The 20176-nt window shown below is 49.4% G+C and overlaps 1 protein-coding gene across 1 annotated transcript; it reads left to right on the top strand.

Annotated features, from left to right (window-relative positions):
• Positions 1-270: 270 nt before the first annotated feature.
• LOC135902943 (general transcription factor 3C polypeptide 3-like) lies at positions 271-3834 on the top strand. The gene has a single exon (XM_065433280.2). The coding sequence runs from the start codon at positions 337-339 to the stop codon at positions 2923-2925; it is 2589 nt and encodes an 862-aa protein (XP_065289352.2). The 5' UTR covers positions 271-336; the 3' UTR covers positions 2926-3834.
• Positions 3835-20176: the final 16342 nt, after the last annotated feature.

The following is a 20176-nucleotide window of genomic DNA, read 5'->3' as shown; positions in this document are numbered from 1 at the left end:
TGCATAAATATAACTATAGGATAAGAATAGAGTTGTGACCTTTGAGTTAGATAAAATAAATATTGACATGTCATTACACGTAGCCTAGCATGAAAATAAACGACATTGTGGGCATCATCCTTATTTGCAAAATATTTATTTAACCCCTTTACTAAAGTTTCGCTTCAATTATTTTCTTACATGTGCGTTGGATCTGCATATTTTTGTTTTTCTTTAGATATATGGCTAGCCCGTCTCGAGGGTGCTTCCATGTGTGGGCACTGGAAGAGTAAGAAGAAGAGAACAGTTCGCCGGGGCTTTGTGATTTGAAACGTAGCTGGCAACCAGGCAGTGGCGATGGCAGACGAGACGGATCCGTTCAAGACCATCCTCGGTGAAATCACCGACGATCAGCGGGATGAATACAGGGCATTAGAGGTGAATCTGCAGCAAGGTGGCCTGCTTCACGATGACACGTCGTCGGAAAGCTCGGTTAGCTGCTGCACGACGCCAGACATATCGGAAGACAGTGACGCGACTGATACGGACGATATCGGAGGGCATAACGAAAGGCTCTACACTAATTGTACCGATGCAGAGATCCCGTTCGACAAGATGACAGGGACCGCGGACTCCTTCTTCGCGTCTGAGGACGAAGACTCCGAAGAGGATGACTCGCTGGAAAACGACGTCAGCGAGGATCAGCTCCCACAAAAACGGGACGTTCGCAAACTGCCACGCTATCTTCAGGGACTAATGGGCGAGGCGAACGTGTGCTTCGCGCGAGGCAGTCACGAGGATGCCGTCAAGATGTGCCTGGAAGTTGTGCGGCAGGCACCCACTTCGCCGCTTCCCTACCAGACGCTCGCCATTGTCTACGAGGAACTGCATGAGCCCAGCCGATCGCTGCAGTTCGCCCTGATCGCGGCATACTTGGGCCCACAGGACGCGTGCGAGTGGAGCCGGTTGGCGCAGCTTTGCCTGGAGCAGGGTCTTGTGCGTAAAGCAGCTTCGTGCCTCGTCAAGGCACTGCGCGCAGACCCGCGCGACTTGGAGCTGCGGCGCTGGCTATGTGCGCTGTACGAGCAGCTGGGAGACGAGCGCCGGGCCCTGGTTTCATGCGCAGCCCTCGCCCGCCGAATGGAGGAACCGGCCGAGTGCCTGCAGCTATCGCGACGCCTCGTGGCCGTCTACCGTAAGCGGGACAACCTGGCTGGAGCTGCGCGAGTGCTCCTAAACGTCGCCACTAAGTTCCCCACGCACGTCCCCACTGAATATATCACCACGCTGCTGGAGATACAACTGGCACTCAAAATGCACTCAGAGGCGCTGCTGCTGCTTCACAACCTCTGCGGAGTTGAGCTGCTGCCACTGCCCGAGGGGCACGAGACGATATCCGCAGAGCTACTCGCCGACTCCCTAGTCGCTTTCGACAGATGCCTAGTGCCAGTTGAGCTTCCCGTTGGCATTAGGACGAAGTTAGTGATGTGTCTAATACATCTGGGCGCTCGGCACCTCGTGATGGATCTGGTGGGGAAGCTGCAGCAAGAACTGAACCCCGAAGAAGAGGGTGGCTTTCTGCTGGACGTGGCGGAGGCCTTCATGGAAAAAGGCTTCGAGCACGATGCTCGAGCTCTTCTGCGCGTCCTTGTGCGCACTCGCAACTATGGGCGGGCGGCTGTTTGGTTCCGGTATGCAGAATGCCTGCAGCGACTGGGCGAATACGGGGAGGCAACCAGGGCGTACGAACGCACGTGCGAGCTGGCACCGCGCCATGCGCAGGCGCGCCTCTCCCTGGGCCAGTTGTTAGACGCGCAGGGGCACCGGCAGCGTGCCATCAGCTGCCTCGCCACAGACGCGCGACATCTGCAGGACACCAACAACAGCACACCGGAACAGCAGCAGGACTCGGCGTCCGTGCTGCTTTGTAGGGCGCACCTACTGTGGGAGTCTGGACCGCGCGAGGCTTTCATCGAGGCGGCTATGATGTTGGTGCAGGCTCACTGTTTGTCTGTCTGCACCGTCGAAGAATACGACGCAGTGTACCTTAACACTACTCACTTGGGTCGCATGAAGGCACTTCGCGATCTGCACGAGGAACGCGGATTCACAACAGGCTGGCTTCCAATGGAGAGCGGTGTTTCTTTCGACGAACTGCAGGCGTGTTTCCTCGAGCTGTACCGAGCGCTGTACGAAAGTGGCCGCATGGACGATCTCAGGCAGGTTGCCACGGAAGTCCTTGTGTCGCCCCTGTTCAACAGGGACGCGACGAGCACTGAGGAGCTGGAGTTCCTAAGTTTTCTTGCCCATTACCAGGACCCGTACCATGTAGAGCACAGCTTCCCCCTCGTCCGTGCCATGGTGCTCAAGCATCCGGAGCAAGTACGCGCGTGGAACTTGCTGGGCCTCGTGGCGGAGCAAATGCCGGCGTACCGCAAGAAGGGCTTCTACCTCCGGCTACTCTACAAGCACGAGAACAGCGTGCCGCTGAAGCTTCTCAACGGACACAATGCTTTTCTCTCGGCAAACTATAGGCACGCTCTGGCGGAATATACGGAACTGCTGAAACAGGTTGGAGAGGAGGAACCAATGCTGCTGCTTTGCGCCGGCATCTCCCTGGTGCACCTGGCAAACCAGAGGGTTTCAGAGAACCATCACTGGCTGGCCACTCAGGGGATGGCTTTCCTGGGCCGCTACCTGGTCGCACGGGGCAGCGGTTGCCAGGAGGCTCTCTATAACGTAGGCCGCGCTCTTCACGAGCTGGGCGTCCTGCACCTGGCGCTCCACATGTACCAACGGGCGCTCGCCGCACCACCGGCTGTGCAGGAGGTGCCAGAGGTGTTCGATCTGCGGCGGGAGATAGCCTTTAACATGAGCCAGCTGTACCTACTCGGAGGCAACGTTGAACTGGCCCGGTGGTACACCGACCGCTACTGCGTCGTTTGAATCGGACAGCCCTGTACGGGCTAGAATTGCTTGCATTCACAAAATTCGTACTACCATCTGCTTTGAGCACTGAGATTTTTGCACTTCCTACATGATCACACTATGTGATATTGCCATCGATATGTAAGATTTCAGCGGGTCGTGATTAAGCCCGTTAACCAATTTATTCGGAAAGCAAAAGCATGACCGGCAAAATTTTCAATTGCTATTAACAGTACGCATTTCGCAGCTTCAGTTCAAGTTCGTGTAACGCAAGCGTTGATCCTTAAATTGTGCTTTTTGTACAAGCTTCAATTCCATTACCGTTACGTTTTTTTCCCTCAAACAATTTGTTCTCGCTAGACATGAGTCCATTGATGAAAAAAATATGGATGGCTCTCGTGCCCAGTAGCCACTCGAAGTACGTAGCTGTTGCTCCGGAAATTACTCAAATGCAGGTTAGCCTCGCTACGTTACCTGATCACCAAACTTTGTTATGAAAGTGCTGTATACCATTTCTCGTAGTTTTGCAGGTTGCGGAAACATTTCGGCTATTACGCTTGACCTATTCGTATAATTTTGTAAGGAAGAAACCTTACTTTTCTCATTGACGTTTTTATCACTTGAGCGCTGAGTAGATTTTGGGCTGAACAATGAAGCGGAAAGCCTGGATTTGCCACTGCTCCTAAATTATGTAAAAGGTGATTTGGACGTTGGATAATCCAAGTGATTTCGTTGCCTTTCACTGTATATTGGCCCTATTATTCATTTGGAACAGGAGCGCCACACAAAGTACGATTGCAAGCGCGGAAGATAAGCGGAACTCGGAACTTCATTTACCGAAGGAACGACTTTTTTTCTTCTGTATTTGCCAAGTGTGTCATATGTGCATTCGAGAAAAGAACGCGTGCCCATTTCTGGAAACTGCAATCCACAGTTCACGCTCACTGTTCATTTGGGGGCGGGAGAAAATGAAAGGCGGCGAATGAGGTCGAACGCAGTCAAGCCACAATCTCCGGAACGACCTATTCAAAATGTGCGGATGTGATTTCTCGCGTTCTTTTTTTCCGACTGTTGTTGAATTGGCTAGGGCACCTTCAAGTTTATTTTATCAGTCTGGAAAGTGTAAAAAGAGAAGCATTTCATTCGCGGGAACGAACTCTTGAGCCCCCCTTTTCTCCCTTACGATGTTTAATGAGCCTCGGTGAATAGAATGCATCCTGTCGATTGCATTCTTAGGTAAAGCGACTCTTGGAATATGCTTGCGCTACGCTTACGTAGACTCCCGACGCAATTGTGCGAGCGTGTGCGTGCCTTTTTTTATTTTGTGCTTATTTGCGTGTGAGAGTATGTGGGAGGACGGGGCAGGTTGGCTTTCTGTTCCCAAGCTCTGTTTCCGGTTTTATAAAGCACAAACAAGTCCAGCTAAGCGGAATGCACATGGGGCGACAAACGCGCGTGAAGGAACGTTTCCTCTTTACGGTATAGAATTGTCAAAAATACATTGTTAGATGTTTTGTTAGAACAGTAGGTTGTTACAACAGCAACAAACTCCTATTCAAGCATGTAACGTTGGGTGATCACATTCCAGTATTACCTTTTATACTCCTCAAAGGTATTAATTCGTATGACGAGGGTGCTGCCTTTATTTACACTGAACAGGCTTTATCTTTTGCGTCGGCAGACAAAGAAAGGGCATGCTTAGCCACGTAAATTTTGCGTAAGTTTCAGCGCACGTTCTTGAAAAAAAAGATAAGTGGGTTCCAGGCAGGGCTCCGAACGCGGAGTGCAGCGCCAGCTTCCCCTGGCACCCCCGCCGTCGATTTCTCCCGGGAGCGACGCATGCACGGAGAGTTATCTCCTCAAGAATTTGCATACGCTTAGACGACCGAGGTTATAGGGAGAAAACTTTTTTTCTTCTGTTACTGTGACTTGCTGGCGCTAGGAACCGAGATTGGGCCGTCGACATTTAAGTTTCATTCGCTCGCTATGCCCGTCACAACGGCCGAATCTCTCTCCCAGATCACGACGGGTGTAAAAATGGCCAACCGTATAAAATGGCGCTAGAAAGCGAGTTCCACATTCGGCGGACGCCGGAGATTGTATCACTGAGAGTATGGCTTTATTACTCTTGAACTGTTGAGCTGAGACACACTGAGAGAAGCCGAGCCGACGCATAGCGATGGTCTTATCTAGAATGTATTTCGTGAGGCGTTAAAACCAAGCTAAATGTGTGACACATTCGGCAGACACTGTTACTGGAAAGGCTGCAAAGTCGATGATGATCTACCAAAAGAGCAATAGTACGCAAGAGGAAACGTAAATAAACGAAAAATAAACGATCATAACTGGTAATTTCATTTGCAGCCGTTACATTATGGACACAACCATCTCATCGAGTATAGTATTGCGAAACAGCTATGGTTGCACTTTTCTGCATCGTTCATTGATTGGTTACTTCAGTGATTTGCTTGACGTCGCGAGTACTGCTTGTCTCTATCGCTCGAAGTCATCTTTTTTTATTTTGTTATAGCGCAAGTTTGACACGGACAACAAAAGGCACATCTGACACACACAGCGCTGTGTGTGCCAGATGTGCCATCTGTTGTCCGTGTCAAGCTTGCGCTATAACAAAATAAGATATGCCATACCAACAAGCCCCTATTGCTATCCTCATCGACGTCATCTCTTTCTCGCGCTTATTTCAGTCCATTCGATGGGCACTGACAACGACAATATCCTTTCCCTTTGAGACAATGTCAGCGTTTCACATGACGGCTGTCTCACGGCATCATAATTTTAGTGCGGTCGCTTGACATTTATGTGTCTTTGTATACGTTGTTGCTATTGGGAAAGTCGTTAGAAACAAGGCGTATACGCAAAACGATTAAGCCTTAGCTATGCACTTGTTCAGTGATGCCTAAAGAAATAGGAATACACATCGACAGTTTTTCGCTTGCAACTAGTATTCTAGCTAGGATGAAAGCTGGGGGAAATACATATCTTACAGGCCGTTGGGCATAACCAGCTTCATTCCCGAAGAAGTACTAGTCCTTGCTATAAATACCTGCAGTAAACTGAAGGAGAATTATTTTCATTGAATGCAAATGCCGCAAGGTGAGCAGAAACCTCAATATTTTACCTCGAGGACAGGGCCGATATTCGGCAGAAGAAAATAGTTATGATAAAGCTGTGAAAACAAAATACGGATATTGTTTAAAGGCTACGGAACGCTCAAAATATTTATTCGCTATTGGTCCTAGATCGAGTCTTGCATGAGTGTTATGCGTGAATATTAGTAGTTTAACAATGATTTGCGTTCCTTGTACATTTCATTAAAGCGTATATGCGGAGAGTGCGGATAGCTGCGTGAAATGAGAACGATGGGAAGCCAGGCATTGAAAAGGAAGGGATCCCGTCTCCGGAGAAACGACTGTACCTGCGTACTACCTTCACATTCGCTTGAGATTTCTCAAACGTGATCACGTGATGCTAAGAATGCGCTGGAGCGCATACTGAGTAAATGGCAATCGCTCTGTATAACGGATCGAAGGATAAGGGATGAAGAGAATTCAAGCACCAGAGCGGAATGATCCGTTTTCGTGAATAAAATACTGTGATTATACAAACGGAGCGACTCGCGGTGGTCCCAGCAGGGCTGCGAAGGAAACTCGTATGCAAATTTTCTATTTATACTAAGATATGCAGGCAGCACCTGCACTTCCATGTCCAAGTTCTGGTACAACGCTTCGAGTTTGTCGTGTATTTGCGTGCTCGTTTTTTTTGCTAGAACCACGGCGAATACCACTGTGGTATTTTGGGGAAAGTGTGTAAAGTATAAGACTTATTTCTTGTTGTGTAACTTCATATAAGCTTATTAAAATGAACTATTAACGTTGAAGTTGTGCTTACTTGATGAAATAAGCCGGCGATACGGAGATACGGTCAGCCAAGTTGAGGTTCAAAGCAGAAATTAGTGTTATGTAGTAGGGGGCAAACGGCAGGTCAAGATTACTACGTGAACAGCATGCGAAACAACCCAAAAAGCTTTGGTTATGTAGATAGTTGTGTCGTAGGGTGGATCACGATTAAGTGGTGCATGCCTCAGATTTACATATCGCTTTGTTTCAGTAAGGATATATCAGTTTCTACGGAAATGCTGCTGATGTACTCGTGCTATTTGAAATAGTGGGCTGAAGGTACAATGAGCTGATTACAAAATGAAGAGTTTATCAGGGGGAGTAATGTTTGAGAAGCTTCCATGCAATTTTGTTTATTTTTCTTGACGCCTCCAGTCAGCAGCAGACAATGTCTTTACGGCACACAAAGGAGAACATGAATATAAATAACAAATGTCGACAAAATTGAGAGCGCGAAGAGAGCTGTCATGAAAATGAGAAAAAAAGTTTGGTTTGTAAGCGCCCTTTGCCAGATAAAACACAAAGAGAAGCAAAACATTCACGGTATTTCTTCCCGGGCACTTGTCTCACTTTCGCTACCTTCAGAGCTTGTACTTGACTCTGAGCCAAGCTCTATTATCAGGCTATGAATATTGTAGTCAATTTCGCCATCCCTGTCCCATGATAAGCTTTCGATTCTTTCCACATGAGCGCTATTCGGCCTGTAGTTTTCGTCGCTGACTAAGTCAATTCCTGCATGCAAAGTTGTACGTTGTCAAGCTTAAATGTTGCGTTATTTGGGGCCACGAACCCTTTCACTTGGCTCCAAAGTAGCTTTATTGGATTGAATTTGCAGCTATACGGCGGCAACCTTAAAACACCATGACCGTCTGCTTTGGAGAGGGTGTCAATTTTGTACCCAATATACTTTTGCTTATGCTCATTTACAAGCTCCAGCAGCTCCGCATTTATATGGTCAGTGTAAAAAGTAATGTTCTTGCTTCTCAACCACGACTGAATATGACCTTTCCTAGTGGATCTACATGGCACCTTTTCAAGCTGAACGCTATGGTCAAGCTGCTAGTTCAAACTGAACTAGCATTGTCCATGACAATGTTGCCAGCGGGTTCAATGTTCAGCAATAATGATTGTTCTATAAACCACTTGTCAAGATAGTGACCGTCCATCTTTTAATTGTAGTCACCAACACTCGTCTTTGCACGAAAGTCGAGGCGCGCTCCCTTTACGAGACCCTTCTCGCTGCATGCGTGGAGCACAATGAGGTGACCAGCCTTGCCAGATGGAGCTCGAAGACCCTTCGTTATTCCTTGTCGGAATGCGCCTTGCCGTGTCACAACATGGTTGTCTTCCCACACGTCTTTTTTTTTTTGTCCTGCAGTTATCCATGTCCCGTTTACGAAGTGCACAATCCTGCCATGAAAATGGTACGCACACTTGGTATAACTATTCATTATATAGCGTACTCGTCAGCGAATGTCTCCCAATCCACAAAAATTGGCAGCGTCGCAAGACGAAAAAAGCACACAATTTAAAGCAACAACGAGCGTTTAAGCGTTGCTTTTTAAGAAGCTATGCTCTAAGCTACTTCAGCCCCTCCATATTCCCCAGAGTGACGCGTAATGAACGAGCGCTTGGTTAACATACCTTTCTTGCTTCCATATCTCCCGCATGGACCGCAGGTATATTCTGCGCCACACGATAATGTACTGCCTTTCCAAGAGAGGGGAGTTCCATTTACTCTTCCGCAAAGCGTAGCCTTGCAATGTCGTTTAGCAGTCTGCGCGCAGACCTTTCGCTCACACCAGGCATCTGCATATCGGAACCAGCTGACACATCATTAGCGATTTTCACCAACGTAGGTAGCTCGTTACGCCTGAGAGTTGAGGCACCTTGCGTCCCAAGGCACCGAGTGTGAAGCTGTCATGCAGTTGCATTCTCGTCCTTCCAGTTTTCTCGGTGCTTGTTCCCCGCGTAAAGTCAGGTCTTCTCCACTTTGGAGATAGCCGCGAACCTCGAAGGGCCTCTGCTTTCATCCTACTCGGGAAACGCACACTCACAGCGGTCACCTGGCTCATTCTTTTATGCATGGCGACGGTGGTGAACTCCGCATGGGCACGCGTGGTCGCAGCATAAATGTTGCATACCATTTGTTGCATAAACGTTGCATACCGTACGTTGCCAGCCATTTGTGGGTGAAATTCGTCATAAGCTTCCGTGGCGAGCCGACGGAAGAGCCCGAAGGTGAAGAACGCTCACGTGAAGACGGAGACGCCCTTTTGTCTTTTATGTGGGCGTAAACTGTGCGATGTTCTCATACGTGCAAGAACGCGAAATGTCATATATATATATATATATATATATATATATATATATATATATATATATATATATATCACTCGTGTACTGCGTCTTCTTTTAACTGGCTTCCTGTAGAAAATGAAGCCATGTTTTTAAAAAAATTTTCGCGCATAAAGCACTGGCGCAATTGTGGGACTACATTCTTTAACAGAAGTACTCACGTAATTTCGCTCTGTAGCCTTCGCTTCATTGCCCAGAAAACTTCTCCGCATGTATAGTGTTGAATTTTCTACCCTGATTGTTCGTAATTGAAAGTCGTCAAGTCTGAAATTCTGACGTCAAAAATTCGTTGTATATGCCTCTCCGGTGTTTCAATGATGTCAGTGATACAGTCACGAGTGTGTCCTGTGTGATGCATGCTTAATACTGCGGAAATTACAAATTTCACTTTGTATTTTCGGAAATAGGTGTGCTTGTATCGAAAAAAAATGCTCTTTAGAACATTTTCAGCAAAAGAGAAAGAAAGAAAGAAAGAAAGAAAGAGAGAGAGAAAGAAAGAAAGAAAGAAAGAAAGAAAGAAAGAAAGAAAGAAAGAAAGAAAGAAAGCCATCTGAAATGGCTCCTCAAAATGTAGTTTCCCGAAGAATTCTGTGGTGCCCAGGAGATCCTAGGTGCCAATTACTTTTTTTTTTCATGAAGTGGTGAGCAAATTGAATCCCCTAGACAATAAGTCAGAGAGTGATTGTATATTCTTCCAACTTCCTGCTTGTTTTATACAACTGCATTTCTTTAAGTGCTGGCCAGAAAGAATATGGCCGCTGGCAATGCCATAGCACTGGAATAACAGGCGACAACTGTATAAGTACAGCTCTCAAGCATCGTGGACATGGAAGAGCGCGTTTATTCAGAGCAAAACTAGAAGGCTTTGTGGAGCCGCACACGCGCTCAGTGACTCGAGGCCAGCTGGAACAGTACGGTAAATCAAACTTGCACAATGCGACCTGAAAGTGGCTTGGAACGGCGCATTCATTCGCAATCTATCAAATGTCAATGCATCGCGCAGGACCACACAAAATGCATTAGGGATTTTTCTTGCACGATTTTTTTATGTTCATTTTAACACTAACTTTCTTTGTGGATCTTGAGTATGTAGCTCCAAAAAATTGAAGAAGTGGTGCAAGAACTTCCGCCGATCTTCGCCGGTGAAAGAAAAGTCCAAGCACTTTGCTTGGGTTCATGGTTTTTAATGCAAGTTTTATCAGACATATTTTTCTAAAGTAACATTCACTGAGACTTGTTCTCATGGGAAAGTTAGGAAAGATACAAATATAAGAGTTGGAAGAGAGAGAGAGTAGGTGAATTGTAAATGAGAGTGGCCGAATTTCAATGTCGCCGGGTCCTTGGCAGTGTCGTAATTATTTGCCTGTAAAGACACAGATTCAGACATCTTTGGTCAGGTATAGGCGTGGTGGTTCTCAGCGCGGCTTTTAGCTCAGCAGTTATTCTCAACCTCTCTCTCATTGGTTTCAGTCAACGAAATGTCGTTTCCATGCCGTCTTTGTCGTCCATGTCATCGTCATATTACGTCGGCATCGTTTCTGTTCCATCGTCATCGCCGTCGTGGTCGTTTTGTCGCCGTCGTGCGTTGATGACTGCTTTGCTTTGTAAGTGACTTAACAATGTCAAAAATGCCTCACCCACCACTGTAGCTTATTGGCTATGACGTTGCGCTACTGAGCTCCTCGAGGTCGTAGGTTCGATCCCGACCTTGGTGGCCGCATTACAATGAAGGGCGGAATGAAAAAAAAAAGAAAAAAAAAGACATCTCGTGTGATGTGCACTGGGTGCCCGTTAAAGAACCGCAAGTGCATATTGTCACGTGGTAGTGACGGTGAAGAAAGAACACAGTAGCAGTACTGGGAAAGACAAAACTAGCTTTTATTGGGCGAACCTGTGCCCACAAAACAGGCTACACTTAAAGCACAACGATAGCGGCGAACACAGTCGGCGATCGTCGAAAATCTGATCAGCGAGTCAAGCGCGTCGGCTTTTATAGATCAGTCGTCGAATGTTCCAGATTAACTGATGGTACCCGCGTGTCTTCCATAAAGTTCTACACCATTCGTGTCACGCGATGAAATCTGATAGCACAAGGTTCGGCGACAACAGACACGCGGATAGAAGCGTCGATAACTTTCCAGAAACGTCGGATACATGCAGGCGCGTCCCTCGCTCTGCAATTACAGTTGTTAAGCGGCGAAACGTGGTTGCCCGATAAACATAAGTACACGTGTCATTACCCCCCTCTTAAAAAGCATCGACCCGATGCTTCAAACAAACGAAAGTAACAAAGAAAAGCACTCGTAGCAAAGAAAACAATAAACTAAGGAAGTTCATCAGCGTCCGTAAAATGGTTTAAGGCGCACCACGTGGACCACTTCAGATCGTGCGCGGCGCCGCTGTGAGTGCGAAATACCGTCTGGCGCGACCTCATAGTCTAGTGTGCCAATACGTCGGATGACCTTGTAGGGTCCGAAATAGCGTCGCAGCAGCTTCTCACTGAGTCCTCGCCGGCGTATCGGGGTCCATACCCAAACACGGTCGCCGGGCTGGTACTCAACAAAGCGTCGTCGGAGGTTGTAGTGTCGGCTGTCGGTCCTCTGTTGGTTCTTGATCCGTAGGCGGGCGAGCTGTCGGGCTTCTTCGGCGCGCTGGAGATAGCTAGCGACGTCAACATTCTCTTCGTCAGTGACGTGGGGCAGCATGGCGTCGAGCGTCGTCGTCGGGTTCCTGCCGTAAACCAGCTTAAACGGCGTGATCTGTGTTGTTTCTTGCACCGCCGTGTTGTAAGCAAATGTTACGTATGGCAGGACGGCATCCCAGGTCTTGTGTTCGACGTCGACGTAGATCGCTAGCATGTCGGCGAGGGTCTTATTCAGCCGCTCCGTAAGGCCATTCGTCTGCGGGTGGTAGGCCGTGGTCCTCCTGTGCCTTGTCTGACTGTATCTCAGAATGGCTTGGGTGAGCTCCGCTGTAAAGGCCGTTCCTCTGTCGGTGATGAGGACTTCTGGGGCGCCATGTCGAAGCAGGATGTTTTCGACAAAAAATTTCGCCACTTCGGCTGCGCTACCTTTCGGCAGTGCTTTAGTTTCAGCGAAGCGGGTGAGGTAGTCTGTCGCCACGACGATCCGCTTATTTCCGGTTGTTGACGTCGGAAAGGGTCCCAGCAAGTCCATCCCGATCTGCTGGAATGGTCGGCAAGGAGGTTCGATTGGCTGTAGTAATCCGGCTGGCCTTGTCGGCGGTGTCTTACGTCGCTGACAGTCTCGGCATGTTCTGACATAATGGGCGACGTCGGCGGTCAGGCACGGCCAATAATACTTTTGTTGTATCCTCGAGAGTGTCCGGGAAAAACCGAGGTGTCCAGCGGTCGGATCGTCATGTAGGGCGTGCAATACTTCTGGACGAAGTCCTGTCGGGACAACAAGAAGGTAGTTGGCGCGGACTGGTGAAAAGTTCTTCTTCACGAGGAGATTGTTTTGAAGCGTGAAGGAAGATAGTCCGCGCTTAAATGCCCTGGGGACAACGTCGGTGTGCCCTTCCAAATATTCCACCAGGCCTTTTAGCTCCGGGTCTGCCCGTTGCTGCTCAGCGAAGTCTTCTGCGCTTATCATGCCAAGGAAGGCGTCGTCATCTTCGTCATCTTGCGGCGGTGGGTCAATGGGGGCACGTGATAGGCAATCGGCATCGGAGTGTTTTCGTCCGGACTTGTAGGTTACAGTGATGTCGTATTCTTGTAGTCTGAGGCTCCACCGCGCCAGTCGTCCTGAAGGATCCTTTATACTCGCTAGCCAACACAAAGCGTGATGGTCACTGACGACTTTGAATGGCCTGCCATAAAGATAAGGGCGAAATTTAGCTGTAGCCCAAACGATGGCGAGGCATTCCTTTTCGGTCGTAGAATAGTTGCCTTCCGCTTTTGACAGCGACCGGCTAGCGTAAGATATCACCTGTTCGACTCCGTTTTTCCTCTGGACTAGAACGGCACCGAGGCCTAGGCTACTGGCGTCAGTATGGATTTCTGTATCGGCGTACTCGTCGAAGTGCGCAAGTACCGGCGGCGACTGCATGCGTCGTTTGAGTTCTTCAAATGCGTCGGCCTGCGGCGTTTCCCACTTGAACTCAACATCACATTTAGTTAGACGTGTCAACGGCTCGGCGATGCGTGAAAAGTCCTTGACAAAGCGCCTGTAGTAGGCACACATGCCAAGGAATCTACGCACTGTCTTCTTGTCGGTGGGCTGCGGGAACTTTGCGATGGCAGCTGTTTTCTGCGGGTCGGGGCGTACTCCGGATTTACTGATGACGTGGCCTAGGAACAGAAGCTCGTCGTAAGCGAAGCGGCATTTTTCTGACTTCAGAGTGAGCCCTGATGACTTGATGGCCTCGAGTACTGTGGCAAGCCGCTTAAGGTGATCGTCGAAATTTCCGGCGAATACAACGACGTCATCCAAGTAAACGAGACAGGTCTGCCATTTCAATCCTGCTAAAACCGTGTCCATGACGCGCTGGAACGTTGCAGGCGCCGAGCACAGTCCAAATGGCATAACCTTGAACTCGTAGAGGCCGTCTGGGGTGATGAAGGCGGTCTTTTCGCGATCTCTTTCGTCGACTTCTATTTGCCAATAGCCAGACTTGAGGTCCATCGAGGAGAAGTACTTAGCGTTGCAGAGCCGATCCAATGCGTCGTCTATCCGTGGAAGGGGGTATAAGTCCTTCTTCGTGATCTTGTTCAGACGACGATAATCGACGCAGAAACGTAGGGTTCCGTCCTTTTTCTTCACCAGGACAACAGGGGATGCCCACGGGCTTTTCGACGGCTGGATGATGTCGTCGCGCAGCATTTCGTCGACTTGTTCTCTTATAGCTTCGCGTTCTCGCGGCGAAACTCGGTAAGGGCTTTGGCGGAGTGGTCGAGCGTACTCCTCGGTGATTATGCGATGCTTGGCGACTGGTGTTTGTCGAATCCTCGATGTCGTCGAAAAGCAGTCTTTGTATCGTCGGAGCAGACTTCTGAGCTGCTGTTGCTTAATCACTGGGAGACTTGGATTAATGTCGTAGTCTGGTTCGGGAACCGTGGTCGTCGGGGTAGATGTGGCGGAATCCGAGAGGACAAACGCATTACTGGTTTCCACAATTTCCTCGATGTACGCGATCGTCGTGCCCTTGTTGATGTGCTTGAACTCCGGGCTGAAGTTTGTCAGCAACACTTGAGTTTTCCCTCCATGCAGTCGAGCGATCCCTCTTGCGACGCAAATTTCACGGTCTAGCAGGAGGTGTTGGTCGCCTTCGATGACACCTTCTACGTCAGCGGGTATTTCGGTGCCGACTGAAATAACAATGCTGGAGCGGGTCGGGATGCTCACTTGGTCTTCGAGCACACTCAAGGCGTGGTGACTACGAGGGCTCTCCGGCGGTATCGCTTTATCTTCCGACAGCGTTATTGACTTCGACTTCAGGTCGATGACTGCGCCGTGTTGGTTCAGGAAGTCCATACCGAGAATGACGTCTCGAGAACACTGTTGGAGGATAACGAAGGTGGCAGGGTAAGTCCGGTCATGAATGGTTATCCTTGCCGTGCAGATTCCAGTCGGCGTAATCAGGTGTCCTCCAGCGGTGCGAATTTGAGGGCCTTCCCATGCAGTCTTAACCTTCTTCAACAGGGCGGCGATGTGTCCACTCATGACGGAGTAATCAGCACCGGTGTCCACTAAGGCGGTAACTGCGTGGCCGTCGAGAAGCACGTCGAGGTCGGTGGTTCTTTGTCTGGCGTTGCAGTTAGGTCTTCGCGTCGGATCACGGCTGCGTCGTGTTGAACTGAAACTGGAACGTCGCGTCGTCAAGTCGTCTTTCTTCGGTGTAGTCTTGGCTTGCTGACTTCGTCGGGACGGCGGCGTGTCGTCATTAGGTCGTCGAGATGGTTTCTTCATCGACTTCGTCGGCGGCGGAGGATCTTCGTCAGTTCGACGAACAGCAACCGCACCTCCATCGGTTGCTGCTTTTAGTTTTCCGGATATGGGCTCGCAGAGCGGCCCCGAGCTGGACCAGTGTACGGTCGGCGCTGCGGTGACAGGTAGCGGCCTGGTGACGGTGAACGGGATGGTCGTCGAGAGTTCCGCTGAGTGGCGGCTAGGTAATCGGCGATTTCACGTGGGCGCTCGCCAAGCTGTGGACGCGGCGCGTTGACGGCGAACCCTCTCAGTCCCAGGTCGCGGTATGGGCATCGGCGGTACACATGGCCGGCTTCTCCGCAGTGATAGCAGAGCGGGCGGTGGTCGGGGGCTCGCCAAATGTCCGTCTTCCTCGCGTAGGTGCGCTGGGCGACGTATTGGCGTGCTGGCTGCGGCGGCGGCGGCGGACGACGGAATTGCGGCGTTACAGGACCCTGGCGCGGTCGCGCAGGTGGGCCTTGACGGCGGGCGACGGCGGCGGCGTAGGTCATTGCCTCCGGCTGCGGTGATTCTAGTTCCACCTCAGGAACTCCAAGGGATCGGCGCACCTCTTCTTTCACGATGTCGGCGATCGAGGCCACTTGAGGCTGCGACGAAGGCAAGACCTTGCGCAGTTCTTCGCGCACAATGGCCCTGATGGACTCGCGCAGATCGTCTGTGGCCAGTGATTGAATTCCTGCGTAGTGGGTAGAGCTCGTACGGCGGTTGAATTGCCGGTTCCGCATTTCGAGTGTCTTCTCAATGCTGGTTGCCTCGCGAAGGAACTCTTCTACGGTCTTCGGTGGGCTTCGTACCATTGCGCCGAAAAGTTCTTCCTTCACACCACGCATGAGAAGGCGGACTTTCTTCTCTTCGGGCATATCCGGGTCGGCGTGGCGGAAGAGACGTTTCATTTCTTCCGTGAAGATAGCAACGTTCTCGTTCGGTAGCTGCACTCGGGCGTCCAGCATGGCTTCGGCCCTTTCCTTGCGCACGACGCTCGTAAAGGTGCGCAGGAAGCCGCTACGGAAGAGGTCCCATGTCGTTAAGGTCGACTCCCGGTTCTCAAACCACGTTCTGGCGGCGTCTTCTAAGGCGAAGTAGACATGCCGCAGCTTGTCGTCGGAGTCCCAGTTGTTGAATGTCGCGATTCGCTCGTAGGTCTCCAGCCAGGATTCCGGGTCTTCAGTCGCTGCTCCATGGAAGGTCGGTGGGTCCCGGGGTTGTTGTAAGATAACGGGGGACGCTGGGGCAGCCATTGAGGTTGTCTTGACCACGATCTTCTTTGTCGCTTCAGGTAGAAGTCCGTGCTCTGGGGGCAGTCCTTGCAGTCTGCGGCTAGCACGCACCTCCACCAGATGTCACGTGGTAGTGACGGTGAAGAAAGAACACAGTAGCAGTACTGGGAAAGACAAAACTAGCTTTTATTGGGCGAACCTGTGCCCACAAAACAGGCTACACTTAAAGCACAACGATAGCGGCGAACACAGTCGGCGATCGTCGAAAATCTGATCAGCGAGTCAAGCGCGTCGGCTTTTATAGATCAGTTGTCGAATGTTCCAGATTAACTGATGGTACCCGCGTGTCTTCCACAAAGTTCTACACCATTCGTGTCACGCGATGAAATCTGATAGCACAAGGTTCGGCGACAACAGACACGCGGATAGAAGCGTCGATAACTTTCCAGAAACGTCGGATACATGCAGGCGCGTCCCTCGCTCTGCAATTACAGTTGTTAAGCGGCGAAACGTGGTTGCCCGATAAACATAAGTACACGTGTCAATATGTTGAAAGCTCGCTTCTCCACAATAAAGATTTCTTCGAGGATAAAAGTGCCTCAGGCTCTTTTTCTTTAATTTTAATGCCATAGCTTGTTGCCTCATATCTAAAATTTTGGGCATGTTCAACTCATAGCGCGAGGATCTGCCATGGTCCCACGAACTACTGCTGCGTGTTGCAATGGCAAAGCCCGCAGTGTAGTTTCAGGGCTAATGAAAATACAACGTGTTCAGAAGTGGTCAGAAGTCCAGCGTGCCATCAACTTTTGCAGACAATGTGAAATCGTCGGCATTCCTGGGCTCGTAAGCGAGCAGGTCAGAATGACAATGTTGTTGCCTTATAGCTAAAAAAAATAAATGAAATTACATGAGCTCGAATCGAACGTGGGTACGCCTCATTCTGACATATAGGTTCAGCCAATTATACGCTTAGTACACTAGGCATCTGCACCCTCTAAGGCGACCCAATCGGCGGTGACGAAGCGTGCGGTGCCTATCAGCCATCTAAATTATGACAACGTGGTGCAGTGCTCGCGTTGAAAGAGAGGACAGAGCGAAGGAAAGCGTCATGCACTTCTCATGCAGTATCGCGAAGCCTTTCGCTAGCATCGCCGGTGACTTCTTCTGGAAATGCATTGCGGTGAAGGTGAAGACAAGATCCTTGCAACTACCAGCAAATAATAAATGCTTCGGTATTCCAGAAATGAGTGCTTTGGATGCAACTAGAGCACTTGCAGCTAGCAAGCTACAAAGGCTCTTTATCAATCAAGAATACCCCGGTAGACAGTTCTCTATTACTGGATCCGTTTAACGTAAAACTATTCGATTCTGATTTTAGTGCAATTTCCTTAGGTCCAATATATTTTGCCGCCGGCGCAAGCGACGAGCGGTCACCTGCAGCAGTGTTTTAACAGCCCAATCAAAGGCTCTCCTCGTTTATATAGGAAGACCTTCTTGTGTACTTTCAAAACGAAGAGCATAACCTACCTTGCCCGTCTTTTTTTTTATCGAATTGGCTGACAAGAGGCGAGGAGTGCGTAGAGGTGGAGACGGTTTCGGTGTGTCCCAGTTAGAGCAGTGAATGTAGATAAGCCGTGGAGAAGGGCGGAGCCGGCGTCGGTGATTTGTCCGCTTCCCGTTGCTTGGCTCGCAGTACCTGATCAAAATCGCGACGGTGTGCAACGGAAATTACAAAGTGCCACTAAAATGAATCCTCAGCGAATAATAGTTGGCAGAGCGAGGTCGTACATCCGCCGGAAAGGCTTGGAAGCGTCTTAGTGGCACACAAAATGTTTATTATATAGGCAGTAAAATTCATTCTCCCCGCTAGGTCAGAGTGGCCAGTGCCAGAGCGATTGGTGGACAGCCCTCTTTTATTTCTTTCTAAACGGGCAGTCTCCGAGTATTCCGTAAAACATTCCACATGTTCGGCATGATAATGCATCTTTAGCGCATACACGTCACATTGGCGTGGCGAGATTTCGCAGTTTTTGTGACATCACGTGACAGACAGGCGAAGCGCGCGCAGCCCCCAGAAAAGTTTGACCAATAGCGGAGGGCTAATGACGAAAAACCGTAGCATATGAAATAATTATTTTTCTTTTGTTGGGCTTAATCATGGGCATAGCCACGATGTACACGTGATTTATCAGACGGGGAGTTGTCGGGGTTTTCATGACGTCGCGTAACAGACAGACCAAGTGAGGGCGGCTCGAAAAATGTTTGACCAATTGTGGAGTGATTAGAAAGACGGCGCCGATTAAAACAACACACGAAGAAGGGGGACACGAGACAGCACGTAGGCGCACTAACAACTGAGTGTTTTATTTCTTGACATAGTAATATACAGCTGCTGTCAAGGATCAAAACAACAAGAATAAACAGGGCAGTCATCTGCATCGCACAAGGAAGCCAAGATACAGAATAACTTTTAAGTGTCGCTCTCCAGATACGCCAGTTCCTTTGTCGAAAGAGAAATTGAGGCTTCACTGATACAATCAACACCACGCTTTTGATCTCAAGCGCTTACGATATCTCCCTTGTCAGTTGATGATCAGCTCTGTAAAGAACACTGGTTCTATCAAAATCTGGGATGCACTTGTGAGCCTTACAATTCGCACTTATATGACCGGAGAGCTGGTTTCCTTGTGCGATGCAGATGACTGCCCTGTTTATTCTTGTGGTTTTGATCCTTGACAGGAGCTATATATTACTATGTGAAGAAATAAAACACTCAGTTGTTAGTGCGCCTACTTGCTGTCTCGTGTCCCCCTTCTTCGTGAGTTGTTTTAATCGGCGCCGCCTTTGTAATCATGCTTAACCAACTAGCCCACCTGCACATGCTCAATTGTGGAGGTCTAGTTTCACAATTAGAATAAAAACAGATTGGAATAGATTTACGTTATGGCGCCCCTCGTGTGGCACTCTAAGAAAGTACCTCAAAGTGATACTGTACGGGCCCCAAGCTGAGGCATCACTTGCTCTACAATGCAATCAGTGGACTAAGAACAAGTTGGCAGAGCATATATGCGGGATAATTCATCCGATGAACTTACGCCTCGAGTCGATCCGGTGCTAACGGAAGCCAAAATAGGTAAAAAAAAAAGGACAAGGTGTGTGTGTGTGGGGGGGGGGGGCGAAAAATGTAACAAAGACGGGAACAACTGCACAAAAATGGGGTGTTGTATTTCATGTATCTGTCTTGAGCTAGACAGTGCGATTTCCGCGGGAAGTGTGCCCACGTATAAATTAACACAATTTCTTAGCCATGCAGCGCTACTAACTGCGCGGAGTTAGCATCATTGCCACCAACAAACAAAACGTGTATGCAACTTCACGTTCCGCTTGGCGATCTCTATGATGGCGTCGAGGTAACAACATTCGACCTTTCCACTCGAAAAGTGAGCGTTTTCCGCACGCGAGTTAGCGCTCTTGGTTATGGCTGGGTTGAAAGCAGTGTAACTTCTCAGATAACAGTTTGGAACAGTTGGTACACCAAATGAGGACACCACTGCGTTGTTGAGAAAGTAAGTAAGCAGTCTGCGACATTTGTGGCAGAAAATGTCGTCTCCGCCCTTGTGCCCGTTCGGCTGGGTCGTGCGCCCCTTCCGGACCAAATGATTGCGGCCTGGGAATACGGGTCGGTAGATGCGCTGGTGGCCGCGACCCAGCCGTGTGATGAATGACCATGCCAGTGAGCCTTGTAATCATGGCTCTAGTCACGTAGCTTAGTGAGCACGCCAAAGGAGGATGGAGGCGCATTAATCAGGAAAAGCTTCTTTGCTGT

The sequence above is a fragment of the Dermacentor albipictus genome, chromosome 3, assembly GCF_038994185.2.
Source record: "Dermacentor albipictus isolate Rhodes 1998 colony chromosome 3, USDA_Dalb.pri_finalv2, whole genome shotgun sequence".
Lineage (NCBI taxonomy): Eukaryota > Metazoa > Arthropoda > Arachnida > Ixodida > Ixodidae > Dermacentor > Dermacentor albipictus.
Note: the sequence above shows the minus strand (reverse complement) of the source record. Positions and strands in the feature narration are given on the sequence as shown.